This window comes from Petromyzon marinus, chromosome 41 (assembly GCF_048934315.1).
Source record: "Petromyzon marinus isolate PM22_M1 ecotype Great Lakes invasive population chromosome 41, UKy_Petmar_22M1.pri1.0, whole genome shotgun sequence".
Taxonomy (NCBI): domain Eukaryota; kingdom Metazoa; phylum Chordata; class Hyperoartia; order Petromyzontiformes; family Petromyzontidae; genus Petromyzon; species Petromyzon marinus.
In genome coordinates, this window is record NC_133707.1 from 2,154,519 (window position 1) to 2,172,168 (window position 17,650).

The 17,650-nt window shown below is 45.3% G+C and overlaps 1 protein-coding gene across 2 annotated transcripts in view; it reads right to left on the reverse strand.

Annotated features, from left to right (window-relative positions):
• The window catches only part of LOC116950938 (ubiquitin-conjugating enzyme E2 D2-like), a 32,267-nt gene extending 24,136 nt beyond the window's left edge, over positions 1 to 8,131 (reverse strand). Inside the window, exons 1-2 of one of the 2 annotated variants that reach the window (XM_032969128.2) lie at positions 7,883 to 8,131; positions 1,289 to 1,352 (exon numbers count right to left, since the gene is read on the reverse strand). In XM_032969128.2, the coding sequence (XP_032825019.1) occupies positions 1,289 to 1,352; positions 7,883 to 7,906 (88 nt within the window). In that variant the 5' untranslated portion in view covers positions 7,907 to 8,131. The remainder of the gene's footprint in view (positions 1 to 1,288; positions 1,353 to 7,882) is intronic. The other variant, XM_032969129.2, reaches the window with a different exon arrangement.
• Between the last annotated feature and the right edge of the window lie 9,519 nt (positions 8,132 to 17,650).

The following is a 17,650-nucleotide window of genomic DNA, read 5'->3' on the forward strand; positions in this document are numbered from 1 at the left end:
TGTAATCTAATGTAACAAAAACATATTTACAGACATTTCTATACAAGGTAGACACAGATGGGCAACCACCATACATAACAGGTTTTATAGGCTGTGGGGCTATGTTATGGGAAGCAGAGTGGTGGAACAAAATTCATACTTGCATGGCACTTCAATGTTACCACATCTATTGCTCCCCACATTGATCACCAACATTGACCATTGTGAAGTATGGTTACATAACCCCCATGACCTGCAAGGTATGGGGAGGCTTGACAAAGAGCTTATCAAATAAAATTATTCGTATAATTGGTGTTCGCACTATCACGAAGGTGCCATGTTTCAGATAATACTAATATATAAACACCCAGGTCTGTGATTCTGTAATTCTGTGACTAACGCGGCACGGATTGGTTGAAGTGCGTCACGTGACCGGGACCAAGCAGCCAACCAACGCTTGGCGGGGCTGCGGGTGAAAGTCCGCATCGAACCAAACCCCCAGCAAGGCCATCTACTTAACGACGAGAGGAAATTCACACGAAATGTCGTTTTCAATTAAGTATTCCAGATGTAAAATGATATAAGCTTTTAATGAAATTTTTTTTTATCTAATTCAAAACATAATACAATTCAAAATATATATTCTTGGTTCTTTCGGTAAAGTCACATAGAAGGGAAACAATAAAATAATAAAAATATAAAACAATAAAATTATCACGACGTTTCGACTGAATTTTCTTGTGGTTTTCACACCTGATGATGATTGCTTGTGTTGCAGTTGAAACGTCGTGAGAATTTGATTGTTTTATATATTTATTATTTTATTGTTTCCCTTCTACGTAACTTTACCGAAAGAACCAAGAATATGAATCCCTGCAGTCACGAAAGCTTTAAGTCAGAATTCAAAATGTTTCATTTTAAAACTTCAAAATGGTGCATCGGGTGCTTGCGTGAATGTGTCGTTCGTTTGCAATTTTTTTCGTGACATTCCTGGCCGAAGGCCGTCAATGGTTGTGAGGGGTGCCACAGGTGCCCCCGAACAACCCCTAGTCTGCAACAGTTATGCAGTTGGGGGCGATGCTGCTATGTGTAATCCCAACTAAGTATTCTTGTGTAACATGTCAAACAAGATATGACCTGTTATACAAGAACTTCCAATAAAATGTAATTAGCATTACAGAGACAGCGGTCATTGAAAGTTATGTCTACATAAATAATTAAGGTGTACATTTAACTGGTGCATACAAACGGTATTATGGATGGAGGAGATTCACGCAAATGTTGACTGTACTGATGCCGCGTCACTTACAATCATCTCCCACCGGGCCTGCCGAACATTGCGCTGGAGGGTCACGTCCCAGATCATTCAGTTCCTGCACAGCACAGCACACACACACACGAGCAAAAGCACGTCCAGCCATTAGGATTTGAAAGCAAGGCCAAGTGGTCATCTAGAACAAAAGCATGGTTCATTGGCTTGTCAAAAAATGCAATCAATCAATCAAAAAGAGCATCGGTAACTCCTGCAATGATGGCTGGAAAACAGTGGTTAGGATTGCTCACCACTGGGCCACTTCACGTGCCAATTTGGGAGGTTTGCTCTCTATTCTGCATCTTCAAATGGAGGTGACGACCACTGTGAAGTCAACATTGAATGGTATGCGACAGGGTTTCAAAAGTAGGTACATTTTTTGCTGTCATCTGTGTAACCCTGACACATTATAACACGAATATATTTTAAATAAAATAAAAAAAAAACCTTGGCAATGCTGTCTGTGTATCATGAATGCAAGTCTTACAATATTTCCATAAAATGATGCAACTCAAACTTCACCAATTGCAGATTTGATTATTGGCACGGAAAATTATTGAAGTACAGTTCGCCGATCGCGCCCCTGTGGCTCGACCATTCATGGTTGACCCGAGATACCTGTACAGAATGCATTGTAAAAAAAGTACTATACTCAAAACTGCACTGCACGCGATGAGTCTGCCGCGGAAGAATACACAAGCCATCATTATTCACATTTAGTAAACATCTTTTCAGTTTGTTCTTTTTCAAACTGCACATCTACTCTACACGTCATTCAGGTTTACGTCTGCATACAGTACTGTACACTACATATATTTTTTACTCTATACATTTACTCTCAAGTTATATTTAGGACAAAATATATATGTTTTAGCATATCTTACTGAAAAAATACTTGGAGTTTCATGTTTGGGTTAGAGTAGGTTAACATAAAAATTAGGTGAGGGGGGGGGTATTGTGAACCGTGAAACAAACCCCATTTTTCCGTATGCCTTTTGAGTTTGCAGGTCTCGGATATGCCGATTGTGGCTATTGTCAAGAACGTAGCCCCCACGATGGGCAAGGTTTTGAGTGTGTTTAACAAACGTAGGCTATCCCAAAGCATGAATGACAGAATCAATAAATGAAACGCTATTGTTATACAGTAGACGCATGACATCATTCATGTTAATAATTTATTCGCAATTCTTACGTTTTCAGTTTTATACAACCAAAAAAATGTATGGTTCGTCTGCTAAGACAAATGTCGTGAGAATGTATTGGTTTGGAAGGCACGATGATGACCTGCAGATAAACTGTTTTATTTTGTTGTGGCGAGGAACCATTCATTCACTCTTTAACATTCCAGCAAAAGAGGCTCAATAAATGCACGCCAAAGGCAAAAAGGATACATTTGTGAACCGACACAACACCAAACGGTGGCAAATCATTGAAAGATGCAGTAGTGCACTGATACATCGCCAATATTTAACTTACAGAACTTTTACAAAAAAAGGCATGCAGTGTCTAAACACTACCAGATATTTAGTAAACATTAATTGTAAATATGTAATTTCATGCCGATAAGTACAAAGCACACGCAATGTCAACAGTGCATCGCAGTGCCTTGTTAAATATTTCAATATCATTCTATGCTAGTCCAGGATCGACGGTATAGTGAGTGATGTTTATTTAATTCAGGATTAATTCAAATTTGTATTGATTTAATTCAGTGTAAAGTCTGCTCTATAATATAAAACAATCACATGTAATACCCTGAACACAGTAAAGACTTAATTAGGCCAAATTCATAGATGAGATGAAATATCTTTATTGAATAAACATGAAATACTTTTCATGCATAAGGAACATACAGCAGATGACCATTAAAATATTGCAAATTTCAGCATTGGAGAAGGGAATTCAACAAGGACTTATTTAATTAAACACACATTTAATTGAAATATAACTTATAAAAAATGACCAAAAATAGTACTAATAAAAAAAAGGTTGTATTACCGTCTCTGATTATGGTATTTCATTAAACGATCAGAAATGTGCCTAATTTACAACTGCACACAATGTGAACTAATGAATGAATACTGCATACTCATTAATATTAGTAATTTAAGTTTTATGCACCGAGTTCTAAAACGTGTATATCTGATGTAATACAGGAAGCAGCATTCATATGGCCATAAAATGAGACCACGCTCTGTCAATACAGCCAAGGGCCCTTTTGTAATGTTTCAAGGTGAAGATTAGCGTTCTGCGGTAGTGACGGACCTTTCAGTACTTCTGACACCAAGGTCCTTTGCACAGTAACAAAACCAACACACGAACATGGTAAACGATGCGCACAATTGCCAATAAGTGGATGCAAGGGATAATGCAAGACGCCTTGCGTCACTGACATGGAATTAGCCTTAAAATGGTCTATTGGTCTGACCAGGCACCGTGGTTACTAAACAGTGCCTTCCACGCAATCCATAAAATGTTGACAATGCCTTTGACACTTGCGGTGTGCATTGGGCTCCATGGCCAATTACCAAAAGACAATAGCTTCATGTTTCAGGGCCAAATATTCTCTCCAGTTAATAGGGAAACGCCACAAAATCGAGATGTGTGCCTACTGAGACAAACACACATGCCCCGATGTGAAAGGGATGGGAGAAAGCTTCAATAACAAATTGGTTTACATGTGCTAAGCTACCTCATGAAAATCTAACAACGTTAAAAAGATGCTACCAGCTATAGAGGCTCAAAGTATGATCCTTTAAATTGTGGGTGTCAGAATGTTCTGCACGCCTGCAAGATGTACAATGTATCCTACAACGGAGGCCTGCAATCTTTGGCAAAGGAATTTGCTGACAATATGAACAGTATGACAACGAATAATAGCTAACGGTGAGACCAATATAGCAGTCAAGCACCAAATTCAAATACTGTAGTGGTGAAAATAGTTACGGCTGTCTTTATATCACAGCTATCATGCATTTATGATTCTCACCAAGAGAGAAACATGCATAGCTACAACACATTATGTAGTAATGGTGATCTACATTAATGACGAAGCCAGCATATAGCTGCAATGTAGGGGAAAGGGGGGTGCTAAAAATAGTGTATCTATAAGAGTATCGTCCATAATGAAAGCATTATAATTAGACGGCAGTTTGAAGTGCCTTGGTAAAATGTTGCCAACGTGTTCCTTATTGAAGATCAAGCGGTTGCCAAAAAGTCATCTTCAACAGCACAGGAGCATTTAAAACAATCAAACACAGCACGCTGACAACAATATAACTCGTGCATCCATATGAAGTGTGGCGTTGGACAGGTGGAGGCTTAGAGAACTAAAACTCGTACATGAAAAGTGGTATACTACCAAGCGGGGGTGTGTGCAGTTTTAGAGACCGCCCTCAAACTGCTGTCTATAACATTTAAAATAACGGAGGTCTTTATGGACACCAAGTATGATGAAGGTTCAATTGGAATACATTTGGAAATGTGCAGCCGTTGTATTAATTCACGACTGGAAGGGGGCCCTTCCCCACGCCGTGCAGGTCGTGCAGGGGTTATTTAGCTACACTTTTCTACGCTGGTCACAGTACAGGTTGAAGGCAGGGAACATACATCGAAACACAGGTGTACAGTCCAACAGTGCTACTGCAATGCCCTCTGTTGACATTACAACCTCACAGCAACCTACGCCTGTGTTATGCATGGTAGTCGCCAATCCCAAGCAATGTCGAGGCTCAAGCCTGCTTAGTTTCCGAGATCTGACGAGACCAAGTACTGTACATTGCGAGTGATTCGGGGTCAAAGGCTCTGGTGGTATACAGATGCGAGAGCGAAGGGGCGACAACGTGTTTGTGAGCCTTAGATATGATGCAACTGGTCAACAGCTGTCATGAAGGGGTGCAATGTGTACACGACATCGAGTGAGGAAGTCACGGTGGCCCGCATTTTAACAATTACTATGAACTTAAGGAAGTAAAGGTGATTTCCCACCCGCCCCTATACGAGTGGTTATAACAATGGTAACGCAAGCTGCTGCTACACGTGGTCAAATCTCAGTAGAGTAATGGGCTGCTTGTCCCCCACCATCTATTCTCGGTCGAGGAAGTGGATACCACTTTGTGATAAGTCAACAGTGAGCGGTGTTCTAGTAAAACTGGTCCCTGGCATGTTAATGTCCAATTTCCACCGCTGGCTCAGCGCCACTAGATCCGAGTGCCGCATTTCAATAATAGTGTATCCCATGTAGTGGTGATCCAAAAGAAGGTTTAAAAAAATGGTATGCAGTTATCAGGCGTATGCACATTAACCTGTTACTTAACTGTCAATGTTGCGTCACTGGTACGAAATAAAAGATTCGGCTACATTTGATTACGTTCAAAACGGACAATCATGCGTGTAAGAATCGACTCATCAGGATGTGTTAACATTGTCGGGTGCTGCCATTACGCCGTGACGAATGAAGCGGAACGTGACGGTAACAAAACTACACAGATAAAATACACGAGCCGAACACAGACAAAAGAATTGGAGCCTCGATGGAATTCGTGACCAGAATCGTGATAAAACCCCACGGATCGAGATGGGTGTGCAATTGCCTATGACCAATTCACTCCGAAAAGCGCTCGCCCGATCTCTTCATATTTAAGCGACAACAAAAGACGCCATAATCAGAGCCCGCAGAGTGTTGGGGATGAGCGAGTGCCATGTACACAACAGCTGCAGGGGGCGACGTGGTGGTAAGCATACGGCAGAATAGCGAACATCATTTGCTGAACAGCATTTCACTTAAAATGCTTCAACCGTCCCACTGCCACCGACCAGCTTGCCTTGGCGCCGCTCCGATTACACGACTTATATAGCCAGCCCCCAGAGGCCCGATCCTTCACTACACATTCCTCACTTCTTCCTCATCCTCCTCAACAAAAAAAACCCGAAACCAATTGTAAAAAAAATGATGGCAACCAAGAGAGCGGCTCTATGCGATGACACAACACAAAGCGCCCGGTGATGGTGGCGGTGACATCACGGGATGGCGAGAGATGGCGGCTCGTGGCTTGGCTAAGGAGGCCTTGCAGTGGATTTGTCCCACAGCCTATGAATGCCAAGTGGCTTCACGAAACCTCGCTGCTGCTGCTACTGCTGCCGCTGTTGTTACCTCCTCCTCCGACACAGCCCGCATCTTCAAAGCGTATTTTTGTTTTAATGTTTCTGTTCGTGTACCGACTGAAACAACTGGCTCCGGTCCGAAGGCCGATGGAGGAGTCGGGAGCCCGAGCCACCATCGTCGCCGCACGTTTCGCTGCGGCCGAGTAAAGACGCGGCCCACGCACACACACTCACACGCGCGGGCCTCTGCTCAGTTGAAGGTTGTCCTCTAGCAACCTATCGTCTCGTATTGCCATTCTCTCGTAACTGAAGCTCGAGTATTCAAAAGTACGTTACTTATGAATACGAAATGATGACAACGGCCCATGTTCTCCATAATAGGGATCTGACGAGATCCCCACAACCTCCTAACAATGTACAGTAGAGGTGAACAACGCGTGGCTGGGGGCCTGGGGGAGCCATGACTCCCGATTCTTTTGTACATTGAAAAAAACACTTGGTTGTGTGGGCGGTGTGTCAATGCTTCGCACCACATTACGTGTTCGTATTTGTTAAGGTGTCATTTATTGTTTTGTGTCGAAATACATAGGAGCCATTTTCACCCGACAGCGGCCCTGCTTGGCCTGGCCTTCAAACATCGGATTGGGTTCACCATCATTGCGCGTAAAGTGAGGATTTAAGACACCGAATAAAAAAAACGGTCCAGTTTGCTCGTCACGTACCATATTTAAACCAAATCTATTAAAAAACACACAAGAATGTATTGCGTTGTCAAACATCGTTTTTTTTACGCATTACGAGCGCTTAAACCGCGTTCCTTAAACGCGGAGGGGAGGCAGCGCTCGACGTTCGTAACATTATTATCGTTGTAACACGCGTGGTTGGTGCTGGGTGCGCGTTAAGTGGCTAAGTTCCGCAGCCGTCTTTGTCGCTCTCCGAGAGTCGTCGGCATCGCCGCCGCCCCGAGAGAGCGGCAGGCTGCATGGGTCGGAAGGGGGTTGTTGGGGGGGTGTTTGGGGGGGGTGGTGGTGGTGATTCCTCGGGACGAGAGAGCGAGCGAGAGAGAGAAAATGGCAGTCGCCGTTCACCAGCGCCGCCACCACCACCGCAGCAGCAGCCGCAGCCACCACCGCCACATTCCCCACAGCGGATGGGGCCCCCCCCGCGTCGCCTCCCATTGGCTGCGCAAGCCCCTCGTGACCCCCCCACCCCACCTCGTTCCCCCCCCCCCCACACCGTTCCCCCCCCCCCCCACACCGTTCCCCCCCCACCCACTCGTTGGCTGTGTCACGTGAGCCGGCGCAGAGCGCGTGCGGGGTGGGAAATGTGAGCCCCGCCCCTCACACCCTTCGCCCCTCACACCCTTCCCCCCTCTTCAACAGCCCCGCCCCTCACATCCCCCCACTCCACCCCCCCACCCCCTAACCTCTCTCGCTCCTTCCCCCCTCAGTAACGCAAGCGGCGGCGGCGGCGCTGAACGGGGCTCACCTTCTGAATCCTCTTGAGCGCCATCGCCGTGCGACGTGGTTGACGACGAAGAATACGGACGAAGGGAGGGGAGGGGGAAAGAGGGGTGAGCAATAGAGGGAGGAAGGACGGAGGGCGCGGAGAGAGTCGACGGAGAGCGAGGAGGCGGCGACGGCGGCGAGGCGAGGCGAGAGAAATGGAGAGCGGCGCGGGGCGACGAAGCTCGGCTCCTGTCCGGCCGCGCAGAGATACACACAGTGACGCGCCCAGCCCCTCCCCCACCGCCTCTCTTTCCCCTCCCCTCCGATCTTACCCAAAAAGTAGTGCACCGATTGGCGTAAACCGCCTCAAGCCGCCCGCCTTCCGTAAATTGACGCGTTCTCCAAATCGTCTTGAACGAGTCAGAAAAAATAGGTGGCGTGGTGGTGGTGGTGGGGGGTTTTCACAGCGGATGTGGCCCTGGAACTATTTGCGCGGCGCGGCTGTGTTCTCGTGGGCGACGCTGAACCCGCGCGGTGAAGTGGTGAATGGGGGGGGGGGGGGTTATCGCGAGAGTTTGCGCGAGATTCTGGGACGCGGATGTCAGGGTCAGAGGGTTTCCCTCTGGACACGCTTTGTCTCGGCCTGACCCTGGCGCTTAATGTGGGCTTTCTCGCCTTCGCCCTCATACATTCAAAGATCTACCCATTGCCTAATAGACAATTGTTTCATCATCCATCGATGCTGCGCGTGTTCTATCCCAGGATTTGTCGCGATGTTGCGACAGCTTGACCGTGGGAGGCCTTCATGCAGCAGGGTATAAAGCATGGATGTGCGTTAACAGGGGCGGCGTCTCTGTGTAGATAACTCAACCGTAATTATTCGAACGCACTGCCAAGTTTACAAAATGCGTATTATGTCGATGTATAATTGTTTTAGCAAATTGTCCACAAAAGATTGTCCTGTATTGTACAATACAAATCACATTGTGTACAATATTTCAACAGGAAGCTAAGCTGGAAATTTGCCTGTGTAGCACTTTTGATGAGTCCCCGCCATGCGTAATCGGTGTTATGGGCTGCTGCGCTCCATGGTGAGTCACGGAAAGAGCAGAGCTGCTGTACCCTACCTCCAACCCGCATTGACCAGCGTGGTGAAGTATGGTCAATCCCCATGATCCGTGCAGCGTGAGGAAGCATCATCCAATTGTTCAAAGGGCCGTTCATGTGTAGTGTATTGCATAAAAGGTGGCTCTTTCCCCCATCAAGCAGTAACCTGGTTAGAGGACTTATTTCACACAGACGTGGAATTTCAACGGGGCTCTCACCTGGATTAAATAAAGGACTTTCATGACACAGACGTCATTGTTTACTAGGATTGTTCTCACTTTGCCCCGAACCTGGTGGGACACCTGAGTGCAATTCCAGGTCATGGCCAACGTGGGTAGCGTTTGACATCTGAACCGTCAGCCTTGTCAAACACCCAACAATGGAATGTGTCAATGATCCTTAAAGCCATGGTGTCTCAGTAGGCTCGCATTTGGATTAAAGGATATCACTTGCAAATCAATTATATCGCAATATGATGTGGCTTAAATATAGTGCTTCACTTACCGACACGATGGTTCTCAATGGGCTCCCACTTGGCCTAAATGCCTTGTGTTTAAGACAACGGTGTCAGTCGTTCCTCGTTTGCCTCTAAAATACCAGACACCACGTTATTGCAAGACGTTACTGTCTCCGTGGATACCTGAATTAAACAGGACAATTATTTCATGAGATGGACAATATCCCAAACTGCTCCTGGATAATATTAGAACAGTGACAAGACGCCCGAGGGAGAGAACACAAATCACCCGATACCATCACAGAAGATTGTCTGGAACTTAAAGACTCGCAGGTCCAGATGGGGATCGTCAAAAACTGGTTCCCAGCATTGTTTTTACCTAACAAACCACACCCCACTATGGAATGGAAACTAAAACTGCGAACCTACCAGTCACCGCGAACCACTTGCCACGAGGCCCTTGCACAGAGCACCCAGGTTCGTCCACATACCGACCATTGGTTAGGAGCCACTCGAGTAAGACGATTTGTCTGGAACTGAGAGAATTCGAACTCCGCAGCATCAGAGGGGCTATTGCCAGACGGACACGGCTGGAAGATGGCCAATGGAAGCCTGCTTCGAGCTTGAGCGACCTTTCGATGTTTTGCGAGACCGCGGTTTTTGTTCGAAAAAAATTAAATTGACAAATTAAAAAAATGTGCAGCGGGCACTGACACTGCGCGCTGTCACCCTCTCCACATTGTTGCTCTCCCAGACGCTCGGTCAGACCTCGTGTTACACGCAGCACGACTCCTCGATGCTTATTGCTTTTTGGAGGGACGTGATCGCGGGGTGACGTAATGCTTTGGGGGTGCGTCCCGCAGCCATGGTTAGGATTCTTAGATTCCGTTGGCAATGACGGTGGCTGAGAGCCAATGGGAACCATAACAAAACGCTGGTAGAGGGCACTGCACATCACAGTCAAACAGGACGACCGGCGCATAATAATGGAGGCAATGCCACCGATAAAAACAATTCAAGCTTCTGGCATGAATGCAAATTCGTTTCTATTTATAGCGCTATAATACGCAAAAAAAACTACCGTTGGGGTAACACTATTAAAAAGTAGCATGCACCGGCATCTAGAATTCCTAGCATCTCAAAACACCAAGGACAGAGTACCTACTCTGTGCATTGCCAGCAATATTGATGCTGTTTCCACAACCAGCTTGAACTGGGATAGGTTATCAAGGTAAAGGGGCAGCCCTGCAATTGCTGGATCATGCCATTTATGGAGAAAGTGCTCTAAAAAACCTGTTCGAGGGTATGTTGGCCTCTCCCATGCTGGCCAGGCATCTTGGAAGAGGTGAGAATACCCACTATTTACCCCATCACACGTTTAGAGTATTGATGGTCTCAGCCGACGTGCCGAAAAAAGGAATAAGACAGTATTAAATTTGTTTGAGTAATTTGGTTCAATTCCAGCTCTGGGAATCAAATGGTTTATTATGATTACTGTCAGTGACCAACACTCACTTGAAGGGATTTCAGAGGTAGCTCTGGGATATCCACTTCTGTGGGTCATTTTATGCTCTACAAAAACTCCGAATGTATGAGTTGTCTCATAACATGACGTCAGGAGCACAAATCAGATAAAATATGGCTTTGGCCCCTTTATAAAGAGCACATGGAAACAACTTGTGCTTAGGGTGTCATTATAGGGCCAGGTCTATTTTGACGTGGTTTGACCAGGTTGTCACACGATTTTTATTATAAAGAGGGAACGTCTCACCCACATATACAAATAAAAATGTCCCAGTTAAATGAACTGCTGAAACAACTTAAGTGGTTTGTTACATTATACAGGCTCGAGAGAGAGAGAGATCCCTACATATTTCAGACCACTGCATACTGCAGATGATGATAATGCACCACAGATATGTTATTAATGAGTTCACTATTAGGTGTAAAACAGATTGTCAACTATCATCACAGCCATGAATATGAGGGCAAAGACAAAACAGGTTTACAGTTCTATCTAGTGGTGAATTTGTAATGCTTTATTTCCAGACTTGGCCACGCGTCTACACGGTCTATATATACATTTCAGTAATTTAAACGGTATAATATTTAATACCGAAATTGAAAATAAAATGCTGATTCAAGTACCAAATAACAACTTACCATCGTAAAATATAATGCACGTTGAAGTGTTTTGTAATTGAATCTAGACTTTAAAAACAAGCTCAACACAGTGGCATGCAATGCAACATGATTCCATTTACAAATGACTGCAATTAAAAGCAGTCTGCAGCGGAAATGTGGTGGATGTTGGTTTGTTGTAAGTGCATCACTATATTGCTATATCATAATACTATATTGCAGGACTATATTGTAATACATTGCAGCCGAGCACCATGCATTTGACATGTCCATGTAGAGTATCTAGATTCTAAGAAATATCAATTAGTTCGGATAATTTACTTGTAGTACGAAGTTCATTACCACCAATGCGGTTAGTTACACTTTGATGTTTACATCCCTGTCAACCCCTTACCAGTGCCCTTATTACAGACCAATTCAGACCTTATTGGTCACCCCGTGCCCCTTATAACTCTCAACGTTCGTCCTACAAAGTTTCATCACAAGGGAGAAACACAAACAAATAGACACGGGTGTATGCCGTATTAACACGAAAACTCATTTCCCTGTACAAGAATACGGATACACCGTATGGGTTGACAGATATGCTTTTACCCGTGATTGTTTCCATATTAGTACAATAACCACCCCTATATATTTTTAATATTTCTCTAACAATCACATTATGAACGGTTTTAAAAGTAATTTGTCCCAGCCGACATTCATGACGTGACGAAGCTTCAAATCAAGATTGACAATTTATGTATTTAATATTGGCATTATGTTAGATTTCCCCTGAAATACGGTAATTTTTGTCAGGATTTATATTTAGTTGTAGCTTTAATTACTAAATGCGTCACTGTAGTGTGTTATTCTATTGTTTTTGTCATTGATAACCCAGACCACTTGCAAATGAGACTCATCCTGTTCTCGAGTTCTCACGTGGTTAATATACTTGAAATTGCTTATATCTGCATCTGTCACTCTATTGACAGTGTGTTCCACATTACACATTTAGGGTGTAGCTAAATGGGGATAGTATGCCCATATATGTATTATTTATCTTTTTCTCAGCCCTCTCTAAATGGTGGAATTATATGTTTTTGCTAGTACGAGTAAAGTGTTGTAGTCAACCCAGAAAAGTCCAAAAGGTATATGTTTAGTATCATTGGTAGGCGTAGCGTGTTTCAAAATCACTTCCCAAAATATATAAACGTATGCAAAGCTATATGCCTAACTTGTATTACCATCGGGGGAGTGGTGTTTTGTGCACTGCACTCATGAACCTGACAACCTTATTTCAATAACTGGCCACGTGGGGAGTGACATGTGAACCAACCCGGACTGACCAGCATAGTGAAATATGTTGAAACAACCTCCTTGACCAACACAGCATGGGGCAGCCTTCATCTCGCAGTGCATTTACAAAGGGCTGTGCATTATTTGAAGATTATTATATTGCTACTGTATTTGCGCTCAGTTCCATCTACCCCCCCAAAGGATACATGCAGCTGCTTGTAAGTTGTAAACAAAACTCAAAGCCCAGAAGAAACATGCCAGCGGTCACGTGGGACATGTCACGTATGTGAGACGTGTGATGGGTGGGAAATGTGTGATGGGTGGGAAATGTTTCAGAAGTAAACGTATCGATTGCCCCTGCTGACAACTACCGAATAGCTTATAAATAGCCGCGCTGGTGACAGGTCAGCCACATCTCATGTACCTCCCAATGTCGTACTTTGTGACCGTCCCTGATTACATGTTACGTTACACCAACAACAAGTCATCATCATCAGCAGCAGCCATGCTCAAGCCACGTTGCATGAGGCCTCCTCACATCGTCGCCATGCCTCGTCGCGTGATGATGCCATGGTTTATGAATGGTTCTCCGCACGAGTTGATCTCAGCTCCAGAACGGCCCTTCTGTCGCGGTCATGCTCTCTCCTTTGCCTTCCATTCCAGCACCACTCTCGTCCTTCGATCATCCCTTCTCAGCAATGTGTCCTGCCCAAGCCCACTTACGTTCCTTAACAGTTAACATGATGCCACCCCCCCCCAACCCACCCACCCCTCCTCGTTCCCTTTACCCCCTTACATTTGTTATCCCCCCCATCCTTCCCTCCCCATATAAACTCTCATGCTCTCGCTCGGGGTCCTCACCTGGTGGGACAGTGAGCCCAATGTCTCCCCCTTCCTGAAACTCAGGCGCACTCAGCCTGGGATTTTGTCCGCGGGGTTTCTGTGCCCCCTCCCCTCCCTGCGACACGGGTTGTGCGCCGTGCCGGCCTCGTGTTGAGTTACAAACAAAATAAGTTAACATGATGTAACAATTTGTATCAGAGCGTTCGTGCTCTCATCCAAATGTCAAGTTTTCTAAGCTGTCACAAACTGACGCCTTCAGAGATATTTAGTGAAACTGAAATTAAACCCGTTAACAAAATGCGAACAACTACACTACGATTTTCAGCAATAGGAGCTTCCAAAACACAGTCACGATTTCACATTATAGATTCCATTTATGAAACAAAAAATCGAGATGGTAGAGCTCATAGTTTAAGTTCATTAATTAAATAAACAATACTATCATATCCCAAACATGTTTTGGCCAACTTAAGCATGTACTACTTTATTACACTTACGTAAACTATTAATCTCATCTCATCATTGAATAGTTTACATGTGGGCTGAACGAATGACAAATGAGTGGAAATTTGTATTTGCCTTGGGTTGCATTACTTTTGTCCACGTAACAAAACTTTCTGTAACTTTCTTCTAAATGACAAATAATTAGGAATCTGTCAGTAGTGATAAAATTTGATTTAAAATTACGTTCGATCGTGTAGTCATCATGTATTTTTGTTTCATAAATTGACAAATAGATAATGTAGATAAAATGGCATTTTTTTTATGTAACTTATTAACAATTTACATATCGACACGATCTAGCTCAAAATAAACTCTTGAGCATAATATTGGCAGTGAAAGCGAACGTATACAATTGATGAGAAAATAATTTTAAATCACCGTGAAATAGCACGGAAAGATTGTGCGGCTCCGCGTCGATTGCGTTTGTAATGTCAATTAAAACAGCTGCACACAATCCTCGCGTATAGCGCACAGATCCATCCTATTCATCCAGCTTTTATGTTTTGCAATTGCACTGCTGAGCAAAAGTGAACTTAGCTCTCCGATGTTATCAGGTTGTACCGTGCGGTGTCCTACGTCTCCTGGGACTGAATAGAATTTTAACTGAAAACAATAATCCGTTTCTAAAGTTGCTCCCAGCACGTTGCGTGAAACGTCTGCCATCGTGCGATGCGGAACAATGCACGGCAAACGACCCGAAACACACATCGGATAACTGTAGGGCACAAACTATTAAAAATCATAATCTCATGTTTGATTTTGTATCGCGTTATTAACGCAAATTGCAACTCACGATCAGTGAGGAACCGGACAAGCTGAAAGGCTGCCAGACGATAAGCCAGCGCCAACAATTGCTCTGCAGTTCTCTCTATATTAAGATGTTTCAGCCAATTAGTTTATATGTGTGGGAGGAAACCGGAGCACCCGGAGAAAATCCCACGCGTGAGAGGGGGCAACGCTCTATCGCATACGGAAGGGACAGATGATATGGGTCAACCCTTTACTCTAGTGCCCTCCCCTGCGAGCCAGCGAATGACCCTTCATCAACACCCGCGGGAAGGGAGGTTCACCACGTTTGTGCGTCTCCACCAACCCTCGCCTCCACAGTGAATATGAGACATCTCATGACTGGTGTGAGGGTGGTGGCTTCATTCCACTTGCAAGAGGGGTTTGGGGGGGGGGGCGATTGTGTTTAAGCCCCCCACTCCCCACCTTTTCTCTTGCCTAAAATGAGAGGTGGTTCTCTTGCTCTGCTCACCTCATGCCTCTGGTCCTCATCTCGGTTGTCACCACCGCCCGGAGACCTCCCGAATGTTGAACTTCTTTCGCACCGTACGTAGCCAACCGTGCTCATCGGGACGCGGGGGGGTGATCTGCCAGTAGCCTACCTCCTCCGGACCGGGGTGGGGGTGAAACAAACGGATGGAGACGGACACTCGACGCCCGCGCAGTCCCAAGGAGGCAGAGCACCACGTGGCAACCAGCCAATAAAAATGCCAGAATTGAGAGCGACACTCCAGGACATCGTTTCACTGCCGTTGTCCATCCGGGCAATGAGTGCATCAGGGCCGTCTCCGTCACAGCGCCGTTCGGAACGGCCAGTCGAAGGGGACACGTGTCGGTTCGTCTGGTCTGTCATGACCCTGCAGGAGGAAGTCTACAACTCGGTGGGACGTGGGCACTGTGGCTGGCGCAACGAGCGCCTCCCGTCGGCTGCGTGTTGACAGATGATGATGATGATGAGTGTGACTTCGATTGTGACGAATGTTGCGGTGTCCATGGTTTTTTTTGTGTTATTTGGTCCATTGCAATATGCAACAGCACAGAACTAGGTGACGTATCCAACCCGCTGGGGGACAAGCTATAGGCGGACATGTGGACTCGATGTTGCACCATTATGTCAGAGGCTGGATAATTGTATGGTTTCATTACAGTACGTGACTGTCTGTGACCATATTTATTGACGAACTTCATTGATTTACTTTGTAGCACTTTGCGCTGTTTTGCAGGCAGTTCCGCAGTGGGGCCTCGTGCGAATAACGTGTTGAGCTCTTGCTCGTGCGCACGTTGCCATCCCCTGCAACTGTTGCTCTCGACGCCCCTGGGCTGGGCCTGTCGTCGTCTTTGTGGGAGAGCGACCTTTCCGCTCGATAGTGAGCCAAAACCAAAGTCCGTCCGGACAGGTCAGGTGTGCGGTCACCCGTGGCAAATGACGGCGACCGCGCACAAAGCAAGCGACTTGTACGCAAGGGTAAAACGCACGCGCATGCGTGACTGTTTGTGGAAATGTCAGATTTGAGAACGTCAATGGGAAGTGCGCAGCTGTCAGGGCGGACGTGTGGCGTAAGGTCACGTGGTGGATTGAGCAAAATGGCATTGTGTTCGCTAAAATAGCCTCACTTGTTTACACGAGCTCACTACTGCTGCTCCTGTTTGTTGTTGCTGCTGCTGCTGCTGCCGCCGTGTGCTATGTGCTGTTTGAGCCGTGCATTATTCCCCCGCATTGATGTTGCCCATGTGATGTGTTTGGAAAGACGATCGTGGTGAATGACGACGTGTGAGACCGCACAATGCTGGGTCTGTGAGAATGCGTGTCTGGAGGTTCGTCGTGGCTGCTCGTGTCAAGGGTGCGCTGCACTAATTTAGTACGATGCCGCCGTGCTATATTTGATCCATTTGATGTCGTGAAGACTCCATGATCTGCTATCAGATGTTTACCAAGTCACACAATGTCTCCCTGTTTGATGGATTCACCTTTCAGAGAACACTTTTGCTCGCATAGGCTCTTTTTTTATTTCCCCACGTTTGTTATAACCTTGCTCAATTAAAGAAACGTTGTGAGCTCTTAACTATTACAACATTTAAAAGCGCTGCTTGTTGTTGGCTGATTGACATTTTGGGCAGATGTTCAGCAATTGTGTAAAACAAATACAAAAAAAATCAAGATTAAATACTATCCTAATCATGGTCAGCACTCAAAGGCACAACCAAAAGCTCATCAGGCAGACTAAAATGACATAGACTGTTGTATACAATGCATATTATATACTTATAGAGTACTGTCAACAAAGTTCATTGTACTCTTTGGTTCTATTGGGTAAAGTCACGTAGGTGAAAATAAAATAACAAAAAATCACGACGTTTCGGCCACAACACAAGCGGCCTTCATCAGGTGAAGGGACGAGACTGTCTGGAGGACAGCGCTGGAGTGGAAGAAGCCACGCTTAGATCACGACCTTTAAGCTGTGTGAGAAGAAAAAGACCACGCACCTTGACAAAGGAATTAGCATATAATTTAGCATTGAAATGGCTCATTGAAATAGCTAAGTTAAAGTATACACATCTGCAGAGGTACCCCTTGACAAAGGAATTAGCGCTGGAGTGGAAGAAGCCACGCTTAGATCACGACCTTTAAGCTGTGTGAGAAGAAAAAGGCCAAGTGCCTTGACAAAGGAATTAGCATATCATTTAGCATTG